The sequence below is a fragment of the Drosophila novamexicana genome, unplaced genomic scaffold (assembly GCF_003285875.2).
Source record: "Drosophila novamexicana strain 15010-1031.04,08,12 unplaced genomic scaffold, DnovRS2.1 tig00002012-arrow-arrow-pilon, whole genome shotgun sequence".
NCBI classification, from domain to species: Eukaryota; Metazoa; Arthropoda; class Insecta; order Diptera; family Drosophilidae; genus Drosophila; species Drosophila novamexicana.
In genome coordinates, this window is record NW_020824924.1 from 106,356 (window position 1) to 128,495 (window position 22,140).

General features: G+C 45.0%; 5 protein-coding genes across 5 annotated transcripts; 4 read left to right on the forward strand and 1 right to left on the reverse strand.

Annotated features, from left to right (window-relative positions):
• Positions 1-2,396: 2,396 nt before the first annotated feature.
• Positions 2,397-10,517, forward strand: LOC115768785. Its single transcript, XM_030713482.1, has 6 exons — positions 2,397-2,483; positions 5,813-6,090; positions 6,152-7,293; positions 7,353-7,521; positions 7,784-8,158; positions 8,224-10,517. The coding sequence occupies exons 2-6, from the start codon at positions 5,890-5,892 to the stop codon at positions 8,608-8,610; spliced, it is 2,274 nt and encodes a 757-aa protein (XP_030569342.1). The 5' UTR covers positions 2,397-2,483; positions 5,813-5,889; the 3' UTR covers positions 8,611-10,517.
• A 3,933-nt stretch (positions 10,518-14,450) lies between these two features.
• LOC115768776 (doublesex- and mab-3-related transcription factor 2) lies at positions 14,451-16,716 on the forward strand. Its single transcript, XM_030713468.1, has 3 exons — positions 14,451-14,925; positions 16,124-16,246; positions 16,703-16,716. The coding sequence occupies exons 1-3, from the start codon at positions 14,451-14,453 to the stop codon at positions 16,714-16,716; spliced, it is 612 nt and encodes a 203-aa protein (XP_030569328.1).
• Positions 16,717-17,098: 382 nt separating this feature from the next.
• On the forward strand, positions 17,099-18,807 carry LOC115768770 (tRNA (guanine-N(7)-)-methyltransferase non-catalytic subunit wuho). Its single transcript, XM_030713460.1, has one exon. The coding sequence runs from the start codon at positions 17,226-17,228 to the stop codon at positions 18,408-18,410; it is 1,185 nt and encodes a 394-aa protein (XP_030569320.1). The 5' UTR covers positions 17,099-17,225; the 3' UTR covers positions 18,411-18,807.
• A 90-nt stretch (positions 18,808-18,897) lies between these two features.
• LOC115768769 (26S proteasome regulatory subunit 10B) lies at positions 18,898-20,852 on the reverse strand. Its single transcript, XM_030713459.1, has 5 exons — positions 20,659-20,852; positions 20,473-20,592; positions 19,329-20,049; positions 19,126-19,266; positions 18,898-19,056 (listed from the first exon to the last, which is right to left on the reverse strand). The coding sequence occupies exons 1-5, from the start codon at positions 20,765-20,767 to the stop codon at positions 18,954-18,956; spliced, it is 1,194 nt and encodes a 397-aa protein (XP_030569319.1). The 5' UTR covers positions 20,768-20,852; the 3' UTR covers positions 18,898-18,953.
• Positions 20,853-21,030: 178 nt separating this feature from the next.
• LOC115768774 (rhythmically expressed gene 2 protein) lies at positions 21,031-22,101 on the forward strand. Its single transcript, XM_030713465.1, has 2 exons — positions 21,031-21,143; positions 21,209-22,101. Exon 2 carries the CDS (start codon positions 21,216-21,218, stop codon positions 21,969-21,971), a length of 756 nt encoding a protein of 251 aa, XP_030569325.1. The 5' UTR covers positions 21,031-21,143; positions 21,209-21,215; the 3' UTR covers positions 21,972-22,101.
• The last annotated feature ends 39 nt before the right edge of the window (positions 22,102-22,140 follow it).

The following is a 22,140-nucleotide window of genomic DNA, read 5'->3' on the forward strand; positions in this document are numbered from 1 at the left end:
GCGTTGCCACATTGCGGCCGGCCACAGGGTGACCCAGGTGTGGCATTTATCCAATTACAGGATCACATCAACGAATGCATGAATCTGTTTTTTATGCAACTGGCCTAAAATAAGCTCGGGCCAATGTAACGGCTGGCCTTATACAAACAGCGCAGCGTGTACACATATTTGATCAGAGATGTAGGCGTGGCCCAAGAGTTACAGCCTCTGTCATATGGCAGCAGTTCAGCGTTGGGCTTGGCTCTTGTCCACTTTGAATGGCATATTTATAATTACAATTCAAATTAGCTTGTATTCATGGCATTCGTTAGGCGCTGTTCGTCGCAATTGCAGTCCGTAATTGGACACACAAGAGCAGCGGCTGGCCTCGACTGCAGTTCCCCTGTTCGCCCTGTGCTCGTGCCGGCGTTGCCCAATCGCCCAACTGCCCAGACTGCCCAGACTGCCCAGACTGGCAGCCAATAATAATGCGAGTAATTTGCACAAATTATCCCGCTCACTTAAAACTTTGACGCTGATGTCCAAAATGGCAAATTGCAACAGATTTCGGGTGCAGCTTACAGTTTTTGCCAATTTCTACAATAATTTCTCATCAATCGATGCAAACATATTTTTTTTAATGTATTTTTGTGTGTGTTTAAAACTTTACGCGCAAAGTTAGCCAACTGTTTGGCGGAGTGCAGAGTGGCGGAAGGGTGGAGGGGTAGGCAGAGTTGCCAGAAATTCAATTGAAATTGCATTGAAATAATTTAGCATTTCCCATTATTGTGTACATTAAACAAGCATCAACACAAAAGGAATGTAAATGCGTTGCCATGTATTTGTGCGTGTGTGTGTGTGTGTGTCCGTGTGTGTGTGTGTGTATTTGATATTTTATTATTTGCTTCGCTTTATTCGCACAATTCGAATTTGCGCAATTTATTTGCTTTGACTCTTCAACTTTTCGACAGCAGCTGGAATTATACAAATTTGTTTCAATTGCTTTGTTATTGTTGTTATTCTTCTTCTTTTTGTTGTTGTTGTTGTTGTTGCAGGCCTCAATTGAAAACTAAGCCAGGCTAAATCGAAATGCTTTCTGCGATTTGTTGCCAAGCAAATGCAGTAATTAATTTTGCCAAAAATTAGACACAATTTAATCGCTTCGCGCACTTGAATATTAAATCTAATTAATATTGAGCAAAAGTTAACTTTTCACTTGGCCTCCATATTGAATTGACAGTGAGTCACCCTGTGCCTGCGCTGAGGATCGCCCACATAAGTATGCTATAAATTATGGGCAACATACCGGCTGTGCAAATTGTTTGGCATTTTCTTCAATATATTGTTAAATTATAATTCAAATATAAAGTTTTCTAATAAAAATATCCTCGATCTTTCATTAAAATAGAAAGTTCGTGTTTTTGTCTCAATTTATGGTTTTCTGATTAATTGTATAGATATTTAATTTTGTTAACTACCATAATTGTTTTTTTTTTGTTTGGGTCAAATTTTTATAGGTAAAACGAAATAATTTTTTATTTTTTAATTGCAAAAACCAACTTGGCTGGTTTGTGTCTAAATAATTGCTTTGCTTAACATTTCGTTAAGTTGGCCTCTGTTAAGCATATTCGTTAAATTTGCTTCGGTTCGTTAAACTTAAGGTGAGTTTCGTTAAGTGTGGAACTTGTATCCAACTTACAATCTACACTTGGCTAGCCAAGTTGACAACCATCTACAAAATTTATAGCAAATGAATTCTGTCCCAAAGCCTGGTCGCAAACCAGTCAAAATAGGTCTAACTAAAGCTTGCTTAGCGCAGACAGGCAACCAAAGCTTTACAGCTTAAGAGAGCCGAAAGAGAGCACACCATTTGCAAGCTCTTCAATAATGCGCATACGCTGCGTAAGCTGCGAGCCGCAGCCTGCTTTTGGGCGCGTTCGCTCGCTCAGTTGGCCGCGCGATGTCGCCCAGCATGGACAACGCCATGGACGATGCGTTACGCACACAATTGGCCAATTGCCGTTGCTCAGCTTCTGCCAGCAGCTGCTGTTCGCGTTGCTATTGTTATTGTTGCTGCTCTTGTTATTGTTGTCGTTGTTGTTGTGTTTCTTGTTATTAACGCCAGCAGCATCGCGGCCATTGTTATTGTTAATTTGCGGCGAAACATTTAACATTTACTGTTACCTTTTGCTTGTGGCGCCCTGTGATATTGTCAAGCGGAATTTAAAGAAACATATTCAAAAAAAATAAAAAATAAAACTTAAATAGAATAAAATATATATATATATATATATATATATGTAAAGCAAGTGCGCAGTAAAGTGAAAATTTGGCTAATTAAGCTTGAAGTGAGTGGGCAAAAATGCTAAATATTGCAATATATATATGTTACATTTGTTAAATAAATATATTTTGATTTTGTTTTGTGGCGAAATACATTTTAGTGCGTGCAGCTTGAAGCAAAGCGAAAGTAAAAGCAGCAGCTACTTGCATACTACCGCAATGTAATTGCGCGTGTGTGCGTGTGTGTGTGTGTGTGTGTGTGTGTGTGCGTGTCTCTTCTTCCGCCAACATGCTCCAATTTTGTGTTATCTTCTGCCTCTCACTTTTGATTGCTTTGACTTTCGCTGGATTCTTTTTGCTCTACAACTTTCGCTTTTAAATAGCTGGCGTGCGTGTGTGTGTGCGTGTGTGTGTGTGTGTGTGTGAGTACTATGGCTTTGAGCTACGACTGTTTGACGTGACCGAAACTCATTTGGCTGCCAATTGGACCAACCGTTTCACTGTCCAGCCAAAAGCAGGTCACAGTTGCCCTTCGCACAATCAACCCCCGCCCATCGCCTCGTTCATTGTCTTGGTTTGGCACATAAATCAGCCAGATAAGTCATATAAGTTAATAACATATTGAAATCCTCTTCATTTTACTATCTACGTATTTCTTATTTCTCCATCTTTGTTTAAGAGTGCCCAACTTGACTTTAGAGCAAAATACTGCACATGTATATTGCCTATACTATATATACCATATATAGCCTATACTAAAATACTTACTATAGCTGTACAACACTAGATGTTGTGGCTGCAGGTTCAATATTGCTAACAATTTTGTTCTGCATATTTGTCACACTGTGCACAGTGGAATGACCTCGCAGTAGGTTAATGAAAAGTAGTTGTTGTTGCTGCTGCTGCTGCAAAAGTTCTGCAGTTACTTGGGATGACAAAATGGCTGCCCTCTCACTCTCACTCTCTCTCTCTCTCCATCTCGCTCACTCCTGCTCTCTTTGTGTGCGTGTAGAGCTCATTAAACGCTTATTTAATTATAATGCATTTATGTTGCTGCATAATTAAAACAAAATGCTGCCGCCTGCAATTTTCGTCAACGAAATGCCATTTTTAGTATTTTTGGCAGTTAAGTGCGAAACGGGGCCATTTGGCGGTAGTCCCCCGCGCCGCGCGCCCCACTCCCTCAACCCCAAGCAGCACTAAGGAGGAGGCTGCGAGCGGGTTGCGGCTGCAGGCCAGGAAGTGGCCGTATTAGGCTAATGGGCTCTCAGCCAAGAAGAGGAAGCAGAGCAAGAAACATGATTATGTCAGCTGTGAATGTGACCAGCTCAGATGGGATTAACTTTGCTCTTATTATATATATACATGCATGTATTTGTATGTATGTGTGGACACAACAGTTAAAGTCCGCGTGCCGGTGTGCATTGCCACGCCCTCGCTGCAACTGCCATATAACAGTCTTTGATCTGTTATAAATATGTTATGTTAGTACAAATAGCTCAAATATCCTATATAGAAGATGTAGGTCAAAATTGCCTACCCTCATAGCTGGGTCAAATCTGATCCGATTTTCACGAGAATTGGCTCTTTGTTCATGGTTTGGCCTCTAGATCAATTTGGCATCCAACTCTGGCAAACAAATATCCTATATTGACATAGGCCTTTCCTATGGCAGCTATGTATATGACATAGGGATCCGGCGTGAATCAGAGAAGTTGATAGAGGAAGAGCCAGAGGAGGAGATGGAGGAGGAGTTAGCAGGGACAAAGGAGAAGGCAGAGAAGAAGATGAAGGAGAAGACGGAGAAAAAGACGCAGGAGGTGGCAGAGGAGTTGACAGAGGAAGAGGAGGAGATGGAGGAGGAGGCAGAGGAGGAGATGGAGGAGGAGGAGGAGGCAAAGGAGGAGGTGACAGGGACAAAGGAGGAGGCAGAGAAGAAGATGAAGAAGTAGACGGAGAAGAAGACGGAGAAAAAGACGCAGGAGGTGACAGAGGAGTTGGCAGAGAAGGCGACGGAGGAGGACTAGGACTAAGAGTCTTGATAACATCAAGCACATTTTTGGCCATTTCCAATGTGAGGAATAGTTTTGATACATTGTCAACGTTAAGCGACAGCCGACAGCTGTTTGGTCTTTGAAGTGAAAATGCTGCAGCTTTGGTTACAAATTCAATCAAAAAACTGTCAACAGTCAGCTGACAAGCGGTCGGTGGGGGAAGGTGGGGCAGGTTGTCGGTTGAGGCTGCATAGAAATGAAAATAGAAATACAAAACAGAAATAGAAACACAAATAGAAATAGAGACAGACACCTGCCGCACACAATCATAGGACATGATATGAGCTGGGATGAGTTGATAGCGCTGGGCTGATGTAAGGCGATGCTAGATGAAAGTGTTGACGCCCGTCACTCGTTTCCCATTGTTTGCACCTCTCTGTGTCTTGGACTTTCCCTCTCATCGTTTTGGTTTAATTTTAAGTTTGCATCCGAAAGGCCGCTGAAATAACTGTGCCAAGTGGTCGCCGATTGGAGCTGAGCGCGTGCTCAAGGGTTTGTCCCAACGGAGCGAACTGGATACCGATAGACAATAGAAAGGTTTACGCTGACAGATGTCCCGATGAAAGGCTGTTAAGGGAAGAAGGAATGCCTTTCACAGAGAAGTTAACACGTGACAGGAGTAGGTGATGCCCAGCGAGAGGGAGGGTAGTGTCAAAAGGTTTTTTCGTGAAGGATTACGATAGGCCGGAGGCAAGGACACCACAGCCAGGAGTGCCCAGGGCGAAAGAGATGGTCTTGTGGAAGTGCTTCCCCTCATGCCTCAAAGTAGGGATACTTTTATGGGAGCAGCTTAGTCCAGGAAAATATATTGCAAAGGAAGTAGATACAATGTTTCGATGGGGAAACTCTTCCTGTCGAGAGGGAGGCGTGGTTACAGCGAGTGGAACTAAGTCAGGGAATGGTCCAAATAAGAATGCGTCCTTTAGAGAAGAGGCAGTGTGGCATGGCTTTCCTCCGAGTGATAGCAACAAAAGTGGAGTATCCTTACGATAGGTAGGACGGAAGGCCTTTAACTAGGGGTCACTCATAAGGAAGGAGTGAGAGCTAAGTAATAGATACATTGCGGAAAGGGATGTGGAATAGCCAATGTCTTAGAGCTTCCCAGAGAAACGGAGTAACGGAAGGATGTCTCCTTAGAGGCAGGGTTTCCTCTAAGCAAGTAGCAGGGAGGTCGAATGTCCTGATAAAGGGGAGAAAAGCCTATGTCTGAGGAGCGACGGAAGGATGGCTCCTTAGAGGCAGGGTTTCCTCTAAGCAAGCAGCAGGGAGGTCGAATGTCCTGATAAAGGCAGGAACAGCCAATGTATTAGAGCTTCCTAAAGAAACGGACCGACGGAAGGATGTCTCCGTAAGCGCAAGTCGGTAGCGGTTTCCTCTGAGCAAGCAGCAGACAGGTCGGATGTGCCGATGGGACCACAAGGGCTGAGCGATAGATGCACCTTGTAGCACTCACCTGAAGTCAGGCTAATTCCAAGGATATTCCTTGCCCGTTCCAGCTGACATCCAAGAGGAAATGCACGCCGCCACGAGCTGCTGCTAACCTGCCTGGCTGACTAGTTACCTGGCTAGAGCTATGGACAGCGCACCCATGTCGCTGGCATTTAGCAGCCTGGGGCTGCTGCTGCTGCTACTGGTGATGGGGATGTGCGTGCTGTTGGCCTGTCGTTGCTTGGGTCCGCGTGCCGCCAGCTGGATGCGAATGCGCTCCAGCAAGGAGGAGAAGATTGGCCTGTCCAAGCACAAGCTGTTCCATCCCAATGGCTACATGGCCAGCGTGAGTAGCGCAGCTCCAGCTGCAGCCGGAGTCCATATTCAATCGTTTTTACTGCCCGCAGATACAATCCGGCTCCGAGTTTCTGCTGAGCACCAGCGGCAGCTTCAAGCGCTTCGATACCATTGACAAGGACGACCACAATCGCTCCCAGCAGCAGCTGCTGCAGCTGCAGCAACTGCAACAGCAGCAGCAGCAACAGTTGCTGATGGGCAATGGAGGCGATAACATGACCACGACGACGACCACGACGACGACGACTCCTTTGTGGAATCTGCCACAGGCGGATGTCAGCATTCCGCCGCAGCCGCTGCGCCCGGCGCCGGCGCCCAACAGCGCCGGGCCCAGCAGCAAGACGGTCACCTTCTCCTTCAGCCAGATCAATGAGCTGGACTCGCCAACGAGCCAGGAGCCGCGCTCCTGCCTGCGCCCGGCAACTGTTGCGGCTGCTCTGCCGCAGCCACTGGAGGCGCCGCCGCCGCCACGACTAACCACATCCGCATCGGTGACGCTCTCGGCGACGGCCATACCGCGTCCTATTGCCAAGCGGCAGGTCTCGCTGCAGCAGGGCATCAATCGCAGCACAGAACCCGCAACGCCCCCGTCCCAATCCCAGTCCCAGCCGGAGCGTCGTCCGCCGGCGCTAAAGCGTCGCAACTCGAGCACGAATCCCTTTCTGTGCGAATCCATGGAACAACTGCCGCCGGCGACACCACCGCCACCAGCGGAGCAACTGCCGCCGGCGGCGGCGCAGCACAATGGCAATCCCTTTGTGCACGGCCAGAGCCTGTCCAGCCGTCTGCTCCGGCTGCAAAACGCCAACAATCCATTCACGGGGCTGACGCAGCGCGTCAAAGGGCCGCACATGCTGCAGAAGACCATCTCGGAGGATTATCTGTTCCGCAAGCTGGGCGCCAACGGACAGCTGCCCAATGGACATGGACATGGCGCCGCGAATGGCAACGGCAACTCCACCTGGTGCTTTGGACGTTCGCTGCTGCGCCAGGACTCGAGCATCAGCCTGGGCCTGGGCAGGCGGAACAGCTCCCAAATGTCGCTAGATGGCTCCATTGAGGGCATCCATTTGGAGCACGGCATCTCGTGCGATTCGGTCAACTCGGATGCCTCCTCGCTGTGCCTGGACCAGCTCGATCAGCCGTACACGCAAATCACGGGCTATCTGTGCGTCGGCCTGCAGTACGACAAGTGAGTGCCCATTCATTCAAATAAATATCCATTTGATGCATGCGACACTCATCTTTCAGGCACAACAGCAACAGCGGCCAGAACGAGGAGGAGGATCAGCTGGAGCTGACGGTCAGCGTGCTGGAGGCCAAGGGACTCATCTGTCCGCTCAGCATGGGGCTCGACTCGCTGGACACATTCGTGCGCATCTACCTAGTGCCCGATCATGCGGGCGGCATGCAGACCAAGGTGAGTAAAAGCAAATCTAGCAATGGAGCTTTAAGAAAGCTTTAAGTCTTAAGTGAGCTTTTAGCTCGAAGGAGTTAAAGAAAGCTTCAGATTTGACCATTTGAGAATGAACAAAATAGTAAAGAAAAAGAAAACAAGGATAATCGAAGTTTAAGCTTTAAGAAAGCTTTAAGGCTTAAGAGAGCTTTTAGCTCTAAGGAGTAGCTTAGGTCTCACTTAAAGCGAATGTCATGAGGATTCACATTTTTGTGCCCTCCGACAGGTGGTTCAGTCAACGCTGACGCCAGCCTACAATGAGAGCTTCAACTTTCGACTGAAGCGACAGGCGGGCAGGCACTCGTTGTGGTTCCATCTGTACCACAATGGGCCCGCGCATACGCTGATCGGCGAGGCGGAGATGGAGATTGGCGAGATGGCGCGTCCAATAACCACGTGGATACCATTGTCCGATTCGCGCAAATGCAACGCACGCTGGGGTGAGCTGATGTTCTCGCTAAGCTATCTGCCCACAGCGGAGCGCCTCACCATAGTCGTGGTGAAGGCGCGCAATCTCAAACTGGACCTGGACCTAGAAGCGGAGCAGCAGCAGCAGCAGCAATCGCCCACAGCTGCCGCAGTGCAGCACGTGTTTGTCAAGGTAAGCAGTGGGGATTTGGGATCAAGAGGTCAAACCATGAGCTCCATGTGGATATGTTCGTTTAGGTTTATCTGCTGAACAACGACAAGATGGTGCTGAAGAAGCGCACCTCGCTGAAGCGCAAGGATCGCTGCCCCATTTTCAACGAGTCGATGATCTTCAGCGTGCCGCCCCAGGGCCTGACCACGGTCCAGCTGCGCTTGACCGTCTTCGGTGTCACCGACAACGGTATCGTGCCGCTGGGTCATGTCATTGCCGGCAGCTGTGCGGTGGGCAAGGGTCTGCGCCACTGGCACCAGATGCTCTCCTCGCTGCGCAAGCCGGTCGCCATGTGGCATGTGCTGCGACGCGCTGCCAACCAGCCCGTCTTCATTGGCGGCGCCGAGGCCGTTGTCGCCGCCATGCAGAGCACCCTGCAGCGGGCGAGCGCCAAGCGCAACAGCATCGTCTAGAGGGTTGAGAAGATGGAGCTGACGTGGGAGTGGCAACTGGAGCGAGAGTTGTAGTGTGAGTGGGAGCAGAAAATGGAGCGGAAGCTGAAGCAGGAAGTGGAACGAGAGCTGGAGCGGGAACTGGAGCAGGAACATGACCAGCAACTGAAGCAAGAAGTGGAGCAAGAGTTTCAGTGACAGCAACAACTGCAGCAAGAACTGGAGCCAGAGGTGGAACGAGAACTGGAGCAGGAAGTAAATCAAGAGCTGGAGCTAGAGCTGGAGCAAGAACTGGAGCAAGAACTGGAGCAAGAACTGGAGCAGGAGCTAGAGCTGGAGCAAGAACTGGAGCAGGAGCTAGAGCGAGAACTTTAGTAGATGCTGAAATGGGAACTGGAGCGGGAACTGGCAAATGAACTGGAATGAAAACTATAGTGGGACCTGGAGTGGGAGCTGGAACAAGAGCTGGAGCAAGAACTGAAGCGAGAGCTGGAGCCAGAGCTGGAGCGAGAACTAAAGCAAGAACTGGAGCAAGGACTTTAGTGGCTGCTGAAGTGGGAACTGGAGCGACAGCTGGCAAAGGAACTGGAGCGAAAACTATAGTGGGAGCTGAAGTGGGAACTGGAGCAAGAGCTGGAGCAAGAACTGGAGCAACACACCTGTTGCGAGAACTGGATCGAGAACTGGAGCAGGAGCTAGAGCAAGGACTGGAGCTTGACCAGGAGCGAGACCTGGAGCGAGAACTTTAGTGGAAACTGGAGCGGGAACTGGCAAAGGAAGTGGAGCGAAAACTTTAGTGGGAGCTGGAGTGAGAACTCGAGTGTCTGCTGGATCAGGAGCTGGTATGGGATATCCAGCGAGAACTTAAACGTAAGCTGGATTAAGAGCTGTATCTAAAATTAGAGTCGCATTTAGCAGCGACCATTTTGAGCCAATTGCCATAGACAGAAGCCACATTCTCCCTCGCTTCAGCCACAACCCACAACCCAGAATCCATTACCCATATCCAACTGCCATGTGCCCTTGTCCCACCTTCAAGATGGCAGCCTGTGCATTGCATTTACTAAATTTCTTACTTTTCTACAAATTTCCTACAACAAATGCGCAATAGGGCATTTAGGTTTAGGCATTACCTAGTACATAGGCGTAATACCAGATACCAGAAAAATCTTCGAAACTATTCGAGAAAACCTTAAACTAAACTTAACAGAAACCCCGCACCAAAGGACAAATCGAGCCTATTAACTAGCTATATATATACACACACACACATATATAAAGATATATACTATATATATACAAATCTATATAGCAGTATTTAGTATATACTGAATATATACTATACATACTATATGTAGTCGTATGCATGCACAATATTTATGTACTTATTAAATACTGCACGCACTCATTGTTATCATGCATTTACCACTTATCGATAATTATCGAACTGCTTAATATCGATCAGCGTATAAACTAGATCAAGCTCTTCGGCAAGTCGAATATTGAATACCCTTGCCATACTGCAAGAAATCCAATTCAATTTGGATTCCTCAACTTCAATCAAGCCGACTTTGTATTTTTGATTTATGAAAAGACCGAGAAATTATTGCGATAGCTTATTTGGATATTGTAAAGATTTTAAATATCTGATGGTTGCAAAATGATAGTTCCATATATTACTGAATGACTGTCATTGACTGTGTCGAGATAACAAAGATCGAATATGTCTACTCATAAATAACTGACTGACGGCTGATTGACTGACTAATTGACTGACTGACTAACTGACTGAATGACTGACTGACTGACCGATTGATTGCGATTGATCTTACCTGACGAGATTTTCGATAACAACGTTGGAATATGCCTACTCATGATTGACTGACTGACTGACTGACTGACTGATTGACTGATTGACTATCTGATTGACTGACTAATTGACTGACTGACAGACTAACTGACTGACTGACTGACTGATTGACTGACTGACTGACTAACTGATTGACTGATTGACTGACTGACTGACTGAATGGCTGATTGACTGGCTGACTGATTTACTAATTGACTGACTGACTGACTGACTGATTGACTGGCTGATTGACTGACTGACTGACTGATTGACTGACTAACTGATTGGCTGGTTAATTGACTGAAGGATTGCGATAGATGTTTTGAATGCAAGTCGGGATTGCGATATATCTCTTGCGACAATATTTTCGATAACACAGATCGGACATATATACTCATATTTAACTGACTGACTGACTGACTGACTGACTGATTGACTCACTGACTGACTGACTAACTGACTGGCTGGTTGATTGACTGACTGACTCATTGACTGACTGACTGACTGACTGACTGACTGACTGACTGACTGGTTGATTGACTGATTGACTGACTGACTCGTTGACTGACTAACTGATTGACTGACCAACTGATTGGCTGGTTAATTGACTGAATGATTGCGATAGATGTTTTGAATGCAAGTCGGGATTGCAATAGATCTCTTGCGACGATATTTTCGATAACACAGATTGGACATATCTACTCATATTTAACTGACTGACTGACTGACTGACTGATTGACTGACTAATTTACTGACTGATTGACTACGATGGATATTTTGTGACAAGAATTTCGACAACTTCCAATTGAATGTGCACTCTTATGTTTTGCATCCGAACTGTTTCAGGCGCAAATTAAAAAACCCTCCTTGAAATACATGAATGGGCTAATTTGAAGGGTGTCAAATAACATACCTAGCCCGGGCAAAGCCGGTTAATACCTCCCAGTTGTCTCTCGCAAGGGTATAAAAGTAAAAAAAAACACACATTTGTTATAAACAAATTTAAAATGAAAATAAATAATTAAATAAAACAAATGAAATCAAATAGAAACGAGCAACAGTTGGACGCCTAACTGAAGGAAACACATAATTTATGTCTGAGAATAAATGCTGGCTACTTTTTAAGAAGTTAACTTATAAATTATATGCATAAATATCGAAATATATAAATATATATATATATATATATATATATATTATATTCTATGAATAGATAAAACGTTTTCTGGCAATCAAGATTGTTGAAATACCTAAATACAAAATGGAAAAAATTCACAGTAAAGATAAAGAATTGCATATGAAGGAAAAACCCGATTCGAGCAATGTGATATGTAATAATTCAGATTTACCTAATTAAACGAGATATATGTGAACGTATATGTGTATTCGTATTCGTATTCGTATTCGTATTCGTAATTGTATTTGTATTCGTAAATGTATTTGTATTCGTATTCGTAAATGTATTCGTATTTGTATTTGAATTTGTATTCGTATTTGAATTTATATTCAATTGAAAGCTAGCAAGTATTTACGAATGGTATTATACTAGATATATATCTATATATATATCTATTCGATAAATCGAGAGACTTAGCACAGTTTGGAGTTTACAGATGCGTTTTCGAGAAGAATTACCAAAGAAACCATAATCAAAATGCACATAAATCCGATCGATTCGATCGTTATTGTGTTCCAGTAAGAACATTTCTTTGCTAACTTCGGCAGGCCGAAGATGAAATACCCTAACCTTGTGGAATGAGCGAGAAGCGGACAGAATATAGCGAATATCCGGAACAACATGTAAGGTTTACCATACAAAAACTTGAAGTACTCTATGATAAAGATAATATATATATCCTTTGTTATATCAGGAATCAGCTCTATAATATCACAGTCAAGGTATATATAGAGTCCATATATATATAGATGGAAAAATGGAAAAACAGAAAAAAAACGTTTGCAAATAAGAACTTTCTTTTCCTCAAATGAAAGATACTTCCGATCGAGAGACAAACAGAGCTCTATAAACACGAACTTCCAGAATATATTGACTTAATATTTCCGTTTCTCACATTCTACAAGAACGAAAACCGAAAGCGAAACAAGTTTAAGCAAAAGACAATAACTTTGCAAGCATTTAAGAACAAAGATTCCAAAACCAATTATTAAACATAAAATAATATAATTGAAACACCTATTGTTCCCCAGGTTAATTACCTAACGCGCACCTGTATACATATTCCTTCGATCTATAGCTATGCATATTCCATGAAATCTGAGAAATCTGAGAACTTTATAAATGACCAATCAATCCAAAACCTGGCACACAACCTTTAGCAGCTTTAATCTTCCAACTAACAAGTAAATATAAAACGAACAAAGTTTTAAATTAATATAAAAACTAAGAAATAACTGTAATTGCTTAGAAAATGAATTATTAAAACATCAGTTTTGTACTTTAACAAAGAGTCTCAAGCATAAAATAGCTAAAAATTGTTAAAAACTTAGTTAAATAATTCTCATGTTGAATATTTGTATTAACATACATGCATTTGCTATATACACACACACACACACACACACACACACACACACACACACACACACACACACACACACACACACACACACACACACACATTACACATACTACATATACCTTATATATACATATACATATATATATATATATCTATATTGGATAGATGTAAATGATCTATATGCGAATGCTACAAATTGTTATACAAATAAAAATCGAATTGAAATAAAACAAAAGAACATTCAAAAAGATTAACAACTCCGCTCAACAGAGTTAAATCGACCGGAGCATACCCTGTAATTGAATATGACTTGATTTTAAGCTGAAGACTTGGAAGCAACTAGATTCTGGTTTCGCATATTCTGTGCATGAAAGACAGAGATACACTCAATCCAGAGAAAAGTCTCACGCTGGGCATATATACAGAGTATTAGAGTATTATATTAGAGTATTGTAGAAATATATAGCATTTTATAAGACAATTATAGATCTTGCAGGTTCAAGAAGATAAGATATTGGTTCACAATAAGTCAGAGCAAAACCGATTTCAACCTAACCCAACTTAAAATTCATTCAGTATAACAGAATAATTTTATAGAGTATTATAGATATTTAAAGTCCCATCAAATAGTATGCAGATTATTTGCCGTTTTTCTAAAGAAGAAGCATAATTATTTCACTATAAATCAGAGAAAAACCCCAATTTCAACCTAACCCAACTTTCAATGCATTCAATATTATAGAGTATTATAAAGTCCCATAAAAAATATGATATCAACTAATCGGGTTTTTTTTTTCTAAAGAAGAAGCATCAATATTTCTCAAAGTATTTTCAATATAAAAGAATCAAAGCAGGGGGAATTAACCTAAAATCTTCTACAGATTTATAGGTAAGCATAAAGAATTAAAGAATAATGATACCCCTTGGTGTGCCTTTGGGCACAGGGTATACAAAGTGAAAAAGTGAAATCTTGCACAAAACAAAGCAATTAAAATTGATACTCTTGTGGACACACACACGCACGCACACACACAGCAGACGACAGCTGGACAGATATAGAGATACATTTGTATCTTTGTGCGGTTTTCAATTGAATTTCCAATTTCAATTTCAATTTGGCTGATGCCAGCCAGCTGTGCTGCCATTGGATCAGCTATTTTTAGTCGCTGCGATTAGCAGCCAATGGGCAGCCAGGCTGGCAGACGCAGCAGGGATTCATCTGCGGCCGGGCCAGACCACTTGACGTCGTCGACTCGCGCCGCTGCCAGACTGTCTGGGAGCGTGAGTGTGTGTCAAGTAGCAAAGACCACGCCACGGCAGCTCGACGGCGATCGGCGTTCGACACCCACAACCGGATCGGGCGTCCTTGCCTTAAATGTGTGCAACGAGCGCGGCATCCTTTCAGTTGATAGCTGCCCGTGCTGCTGCGAACGTCTCTTTGAACTAAAGAATCGAATTGGATAACAACGTGATGCAGTCGCTGCCCGTTAACATGGCCAGTAGCTCCAAGGAGCGCCGCCTGCTGCGCACGCCCAAATGTGCGCGCTGTCGCAATCATGGCGTCATCTCGTGCGTCAAGGGCCACAAGAAGCTGTGCCGCTGGCGCGAATGCTGTTGCCCCAACTGTCAGCTGGTCGTCGATCGGCAGCGCGTCATGGCCGCCCAGGTGGCACTGCGACGCCAACAGACCATGGAGGCGCTGGAGGCGCATGCCGCCGAGCCGCAGTCCATTGCCAGCGATGAGGAGCCAACGCCGACGCCAACGCCGCCCCATTCGCTGCCAAACATAGCTGTTGGCTCCACATTGACCACGCCCACCAAATATAGCACCATGGCAGCCAATACGCTGCGCACACGCCAGGCCCTGATCGCCCAGAAGCGCATCTACAAGCAACGGCTGCGCAATCTGCAACAGTCCACATTGCACATTACCGCGGCCATAGAAGGTAAGTCCAATACCTGACAAAAATAGCTGAAAAAAGGCTAAATCGAAGCTGGTTAAGAAGTAGACGTAGAAGGCAGTTACATCTCTAAATTACACTTAAGCAAAATAAGAGGCAACAGTTCAATCAAATGTCACAAAAGTCAAACGTCCTGAAAGTGCATAAAGTCGAAAAAGCAAACTTGTGCATGCAAAATAGTCCATTTTCAAGCTAATAGCTATTTAAAAATGAAAAAATACTAGATTTAGCTAGAAAACGGCTAAATTAGCAGCAACGCTGCCAGACGGGCGCACGCCATGCGGTGCCAGACTGTCTGGCAAGGCTTGTAACCTGAGCAAGGCATGCAAAAGAGAGGGAGAGAGAGAGAGAGAGAGAGAGAGCGCGCGAGAGAGCGAGCAACAGGAAATGCCCGATTCCTTACAAAAACAACAATAACAACAGAAAATAAGAAGAGCAACAAATTTGTTAAAAATCACCCAATGTAATTGAACGCCTGTCGCATGCACGCATATTGAAGCGTTAGTTGAAGACCAATTTTCATTGTGTAAATCAATATGTGAAAACGGAAAAACCTCTTGAGCCAAATGTGGCAAAAGTCAACGGGGCAACGAAAACAAGCAACGCTGCAAGGGTGCACATTTTTATATATATATATATATATGTATTTAACTTTTTCCATCTGGTTTCGAAGTAAACGAAAATATTCACGCAGACAATTTTGGTGCCGGGCTGTCTGGTTATGGTCTTTGGCTCTAGGATCTTCGCTTGTGCGGCTCAAATTACGCCTCAATTTCCACATGCTACACTCAAAAAAAAATTTCTCACTCTAAAGTCAAGTACATTGAAATATTGTTAGATTAGGCATCAATCATGGACTGGAAAACTGATTGAAAGAAAATAATGCTAGGGTAAGGAATTTGGTTGTCAGGCTAAGATATTCTGAACGCGTAGAATGCACTTGTTTTGCCTACAACATACTTGGTTATTTCTCTGAGTGTACACGCCCACATTGTAGATATTCGGTGTGCTGAACGAATTGAGACAATTTGAAAGCAATTTGTACAATAGATTTGACGCCAACGTCAAGATCAAAGAGCTCGATCGCTCGCACACACAGCCCCTGCCCCGCCCTAACAACTTATTGCGTGTAATTTCAATTCTAATGCCCTGCCTCCCGCCCCCTGCGCATATCCATTTGCAGAGTACAAGCAGCGCTTTCCCACGTTCAATTCACCGTTGCTGGAACGCATGCGCAAGCGACGCGCGTTCGCTGACCCGGAACTGAACTATGCAATGGAGACAACGCTACTTGGCAGCTCCGCCTGTGGCGGCACAACGGCTCCTTTGGCAACGCCGCCAACAGCAATTGGCAACGCCTTTTATGATCTATTGGGCAATGCCGCCGCCGCCGCCGCGGCAGCAGCAGCAGCAGCTGCGCAACAGGAGCAGCATCGGCAGGCATATCAATCAATGCCGCGCATTACGCAGACGCCCACGCCGACGCCCACCGTCAAGAAGCCCAAACTGAGTTTTTCAATTGAGTCGATAATTGGTATCAGCACATAGCCGATAATCGAAAAACAGTCGCATTCTGTATATAGACAATACTTTGAACTCACCTTTTTTTTTATTAGTATTATGATTCTTAGGAAATAAAACACTTTTCACTTGATTTCAAATGTCTCTTGCTTTTTCACTAAACTGATTTATCGATAACTCAATTGCCGCATGTGATGCGCGCTAAAATTGTATCGCAAATATGGCAACTTTATAAAAATAGATGTTGCCAAATAGTTGATAAAACAGTCGCATTTTGCATGCACACCATTTATTTTAGACTAACCTCTTATTATTAGTGTTATGATTCTTAGGAAATAAAACAATTTTCACCTGATTTCAAATGTGTGTATATAATTGATTGACTTAAAAGTTGCGCGGGCAAATCATATTTATAGAAAATTAATCGATAACTCAGTTGCCGCACGTGATCGGCGCTGAATTTGTATCGCAAATATGGCCACTTTATAAAAATAGATGTTGCCAAATAGTTGTTAAAACATCGTTAGCCTTGACAAATAGTCAAATCCTGTCAAATCGTGCTTCACTCACAATATTGTGAATAATTGAAAAAAAAAGAAAACAATTTTCAACATTTCAATATGCATAAATGAAGACAAGCGCTGCCACCTGACAAAATGTAACCGTGATTTGGTATTTTTGTGTGACACAGTCACTGTTTGGCGCCTATTGCCCATCTTTCGCATGGGAACAACAGACAACTCTCACCCGCTGCTGACTCAGAAATGACAACAATATTTTACGCGGAACCCGAACTGGTGCTGGGCCATGGCCGCAAGGTGTTGTTTCTCAATCCCAATGACCTGCAAATCTTTAAGGACATTGAATTGCCGGCAGACCTAACAACATGTGGACTCAAAATCGCCGCTGCCGAAACGACCGAGGAGCAGCAGCAGCCGGTCGGCACGGAGAAGGCAACAGCAGCTGGCACAAATTTGGAGGTGTCCATAGTAAACGTTAGCTATTCGCCAGATCGACAACTGATTGCGCTGGCCACGGCTGGCCAAAAGGCGTTGCTGCTCTACAAAAGCCGGCCCGAGCATGCCAAGCTGCTGTCCGTGCGCGCCCTGGCGCGTGCCTCCAGTGCACTGGCATTTGCACCGGACTCCAGTTCTGTGCTGGTCACGGACAAAACCGGCGATTGCTATCGCTACGATTGCGTGGAGCTTGAGGCGACGCCACAATTGCTGCTGGGTCACCTGAGCATCGTTTACGATATACTGTGGACGCCGGATCAGAAGCATATTATCACCTGCGATCGTGATGATAAAATACGAGTTACCAACTATCCGGCCACCTATGACATACACAGCTATTGCCTCGGCCACAAGGAGTTCGTCTCCGGCCTGGCGCTTCTCACTGGCACCGAGCACCTCGTTTCCGCCTCCGGTGACAAAACGCTGCGTGTCTGGAATTACCTGACAGGCAAGCAGCTGCTGCAACATGAACTGCCCGCGCCGGCTGTGCGGCTGCAATTGCGCGAACTGCTGCCGGCCAAGCGTTATCAAGTGGCTGTGCTCTTCTATGATCACGTGGAAGCTCTTGGCCTGTACGAGCTGGCGCTGGATGAGCAAGGCAACGATGCCTGGACAATTGCACGGCAGCAGCTGGTGCGTGCCGAGGCGGGCAGCTGGAACATAAGCTGCTTTGCGCTCACCGCCGACAGCATCTATGTGGCCGGCGCCCTGGACGAACGCTTAACGTTGCGCGTCTATAACGGAAGCGATGGCGAGCCGTCCAAAACGGTGCCCACTGGCTGGCTGGATATGGTCACTGAGCGCTTTGACGACCAGACGTGCGTGCCGGAGGATCTGTCCGTGTGGTTCAAGAAGCGCTACGACAACGTCAGCGACTACATGGAACGCAAGAAGCGCCGCATTGAGGATCAGCAGCAGCAGCAAAAATCCTGACAGATTCCACGCACGCAATTCACACTTAGCCTAGGCACAATTTATTGTAATGCATTTTACGAAAATTAAATAAATATATATGTTAACCAATTGCAAGTATGTGAAATATGCAGCCTGGAGTTGGATGCGTCTCGTGCTCTAAATCAAGCACAGGCTCGACTTGATCCCACGTATTCACGTGTTCATAAATCCAACTGGGCTAAAAGTCGCAACTCATCAAATTCAATCCTATTATATATCGACTATAAAATTGTTTTTTATAAGAATATTTAAAACAACAATGATTCCCACAAGTTTGAGATTCTCCTGATTATGCGTGTTTCCGAAGTCCTTGCTAGATATATCTGACAAATCTCTATCTCTATCAGATCTCCATTGCAGCATATAAATATATATATGATACAAAATGTATAAACTTTTCGGCTCGCGCTCCACTTGCAGTTGATAGGTTTTACATTCGATTCCAATCGACATTATCGTTAGGTTACATAATATTATTCATATTTATTTTTATATATATAAGTAGTTTGCAGAGAAAATCTTTTAAACTGGCTTGTAATCCAATTTGCTTTCAAGCTTCTTGTTGTCCGAGACCTTGCGCACGGCCTTCATGAAATCCTCCTGAATAACATATTCACGTTCGGCTCTGCAAGCAAATTTTTTTATATTTTATTAGATGTGGTACATGGCATTAAAAGGGCAGCTGAAGCCTTACCTGATGGCAAAGAGGCCCGCCTCCGTGCAGACATTACGCAAATCGGCGCCGTTAAAGTTATCCGACAACTTGACAATGGCCTCATAGTCCATTTCGCCGTGTTTGGCTATCTTCAGCGCATGAATCTTGAGAATCTCCAAGCTAAAAGGAGTACATCATATATGTTTAAATGAAATTTAAGATATTAGTTTGATTTTACTGACCGCGCCTGCTCGTTGGGCAATGGAATTTCGATTTTACGATCCAAGCGACCGGGACGCAAAAGTGCTGGATCTAGCGTATCCGGGCGATTGGTGGCCATAATCATTTTCACCTGACCCAGCGAATCGAAGCCGTCCATTTGATTCAACAGCTCCATCAGGGTGCGCTGAATTTCACGATCCGCAGACGTGCCCTCAGAGAAACGACGTCCGCCAATGGCATCGATTTCATCCATGAATATAATGCAGGGCTGATGATCGCGGGCATAGTTAAACATTTCACGTATCAAGCGTGCACTCTCGCCAATATACTTGTCCACAATGGCCGAGGAGACGACCTTCAGGAAATTGGCGTCCAGCTGTGAGGCAACAGCGCGCGCCAGCAGCGTCTTGCCCGTGCCGGGCGGTCCATAGAGCAGACAACCCTTGGGCGGTGTGATGCCGACGCGCAGAAACAGTTCCGGATTGAGCAGCGGCAGCTCGATCACTTCGCGCAGCTCGCGGATTTGCTCGGTGAGGCCACCAATGGCCGAGTAGGTAACATCGCCCGGATCCTCGTGCGACATGTTGTACACAAGCGGATCGACTTCACGTGGCAAATAGCGCATTATGGTCAGCGTCGTCATATCCAGGGCGACACGCGTGCCCGACTTCAACTTGGCCTTGTCCAGCTGGCGACGACAACCAACCACATAGCGCGGTCCATTGGTCGCTTTCACAATGACTAAAGAGAAGCATATAGATATAGATATAGATATAGCCTTGTCCGTCTTTGTATAAATCCGTATTTCTGTTGCAAGAAACTTTTTGCTTTTCCGGCTGACATCTACGATTTCTGGCATGCTCCACGCATATGGTTCGGATCCTATCAAAATCGAACTGCCATATATCCCTCCTATATCCTTAATACGAAGATTCGTTCAAGAACTGGGTTTTTGTTAGGGCAAGTGCTTCATTTATTTAATCCTGCTGCGATTCTAGAGTTCTTCTCACATTTCTTTCACAAATCCGTTCGGCGAGCCGAACATGGCCGGAATGTTGCTACTTATGCTCACAATCGAAATGATCCCACACTAGCACTATATCACAACTTATATATTTAATGTACGGCAGCCAGTTCGAGTTATATCTTAGTTTAAGTACTTACATTTATCCTCGGTCAATTGTTTGAGCACCTCGCCCACAATTTGGCCGACGCTCTGCAGCGCTTTCAGATCATTCTCTGATTTGTCATACAGTTTGGTCAGCTCCTTGAGTTCCTCGCGCTCTATGGTTGAATTATATTTAATTGTTAAAACCAGATAATTATTGCAATTATTAATGTTGCGCTCACTTTCTTTGAGGCGGCCGTCAACTTCTTTGTGCTCCAGCAATTTCTTTCGGTAGTCAGAGAGCGCCTTTTCGCGTATACTCTCCGTGGTTGGAGCTGCAGTCACGGTCATTTTAGATGATTATTTGCAATGCTTTTAACAATTTATAAACATTTGCTAAATAAAACGAAGCTCTGTCTAATGATATTGCAGTTTTACAAAACAGTGTGACTGGCTTTGGCGAGCACAACAATACCGCAGACAAATGCCGTGACTAGTATTTTTAATATACTGAACATGCTTGAACAAAGCCCTGGCAGCAGTATGCTGTTTACAGCCGATGCAAATTTATTCAAACAAAGAACAAAATAAAAACGAATAGAGATATACGAGAGAAAACGTATAGAATTAAAAACAAGGGCAAACGAAACGATTTTTAGTCAAATAGAACCAGCTATAATCAAATTAACATATTCTGCAGAGTCCGTTGCCGTTATGTACAATTTGAGTACGTGACGTCACAAGCCAAAAATTACTGTTACGCACAATCTATAATCGTCCGTTGTCCTGCAGTGCCATAATGCCGTTGACCGCACAATTTGTGCGCAATTTGCAGCGTTTCCGGCTCGTGACCTTTGACGTAACCGATACGCTGCTCCGGCTAAAAGAGCCAACCAAACAATATGCCGAAACGGCCGAGGCATGCGGCATAAGCGGCATTAACAAGTCACAGCTGGAACGCTGCTTTCGCCAGCAATTCAAATTGATGAGCAGAACGCACACCAACTTTGGCCGCTGTACGCCGGACATGAACTGGCAAGCCTGGTGGCGTCAGGTGGTCATCAATACGTTCACCTGCGCCGACGCCAGCCTATCCAGGGCCCAGCTGCAAACTGTTGCCGAGCAGCTGCTGCTGATCTTTCGCACCAGCGCCTGCTGGACGCACATTGAGGGCGCCACGGATTTTGTGCAGCGCGTCCGCGAGGCCGGCAAATGTGTGGGCATCATATCGAATTTTGATCCCTCGCTGCATCAGGTGCTCAGCGCCATGGGCTTCAATGATAAATTTGACTTTATATTGAACTCGTACGATGCCGGCGCCATGAAACCGGATCCGGCCATATTTCAACTGGCGCTGCAGGGCCGAAACATAGCGCCCGCCCAAGCGCTGCACATTGGCAATCAGCTGGACATGGATTACACGGGCGCACGCAACAGCGGCTGGAGCAGTCTGCTCGTCCAGCAGCAACAGCCGGAACCGGCTGCGGCCGGGCACACGTACGCCAGCCTGGCCGAGATGCTGCAGGCGCTCGAAACGCGGCAAATAGCCTGGTGAAGGCGACGCCCAAAGCGCAGCCAAAAAAGCTGCAATAACAATTAGTTAGGCCTTGACTTGTTTATTTATTTATAATTTCATGCTTAAAACTGACAAATTGTACGCTCGACGAGATTTCACTGTATATAATAATAGTTATATATATAATTATTAATAATAATAACTAATT

Excerpts from the sequence above, each read along its gene's own strand:
- LOC115768785 (XM_030713482.1), top strand. The coding sequence starts at position 5,890 with ATGGACAGCGCACCCATGTCGCTGGCATTTAGCAGCCTGGGGCTGCTG. Across the intron at positions 6,091-6,151 it reads CCAATGGCTACATGGCCAGC|ATACAATCCGGCTCCGAGTT; the intron begins GTGAGTAGCGCA and ends TACTGCCCGCAG. Across the intron at positions 8,159-8,223 it reads TGCAGCACGTGTTTGTCAAG|GTTTATCTGCTGAACAACGA; the intron begins GTAAGCAGTGGG and ends ATGTTCGTTTAG.
- LOC115768769 (XM_030713459.1), bottom strand. The coding sequence starts at position 20,767 with ATGACCGTGACTGCAGCTCCAACCACGGAGAGTATACGCGAAAAGGCG. Across the intron at positions 20,593-20,658 it reads TGACGGCCGCCTCAAAGAAA|AGCGCGAGGAACTCAAGGAG; the intron begins GTGAGCGCAACA and ends ATTCAACCATAG. Across the intron at positions 19,267-19,328 it reads TTGCCCAACGAGCAGGCGCG|CTTGGAGATTCTCAAGATTC; the intron begins GTCAGTAAAATC and ends TACTCCTTTTAG.
- LOC115768770 (XM_030713460.1), top strand. The coding sequence starts at position 17,226 with ATGACAACAATATTTTACGCGGAACCCGAACTGGTGCTGGGCCATGGC.
- LOC115768774 (XM_030713465.1), top strand. The coding sequence starts at position 21,216 with ATGCCGTTGACCGCACAATTTGTGCGCAATTTGCAGCGTTTCCGGCTC.
- LOC115768776 (XM_030713468.1), top strand. The coding sequence starts at position 14,451 with ATGCAGTCGCTGCCCGTTAACATGGCCAGTAGCTCCAAGGAGCGCCGC. Across the intron at positions 14,926-16,123 it reads CATTACCGCGGCCATAGAAG|AGTACAAGCAGCGCTTTCCC; the intron begins GTAAGTCCAATA and ends ATCCATTTGCAG.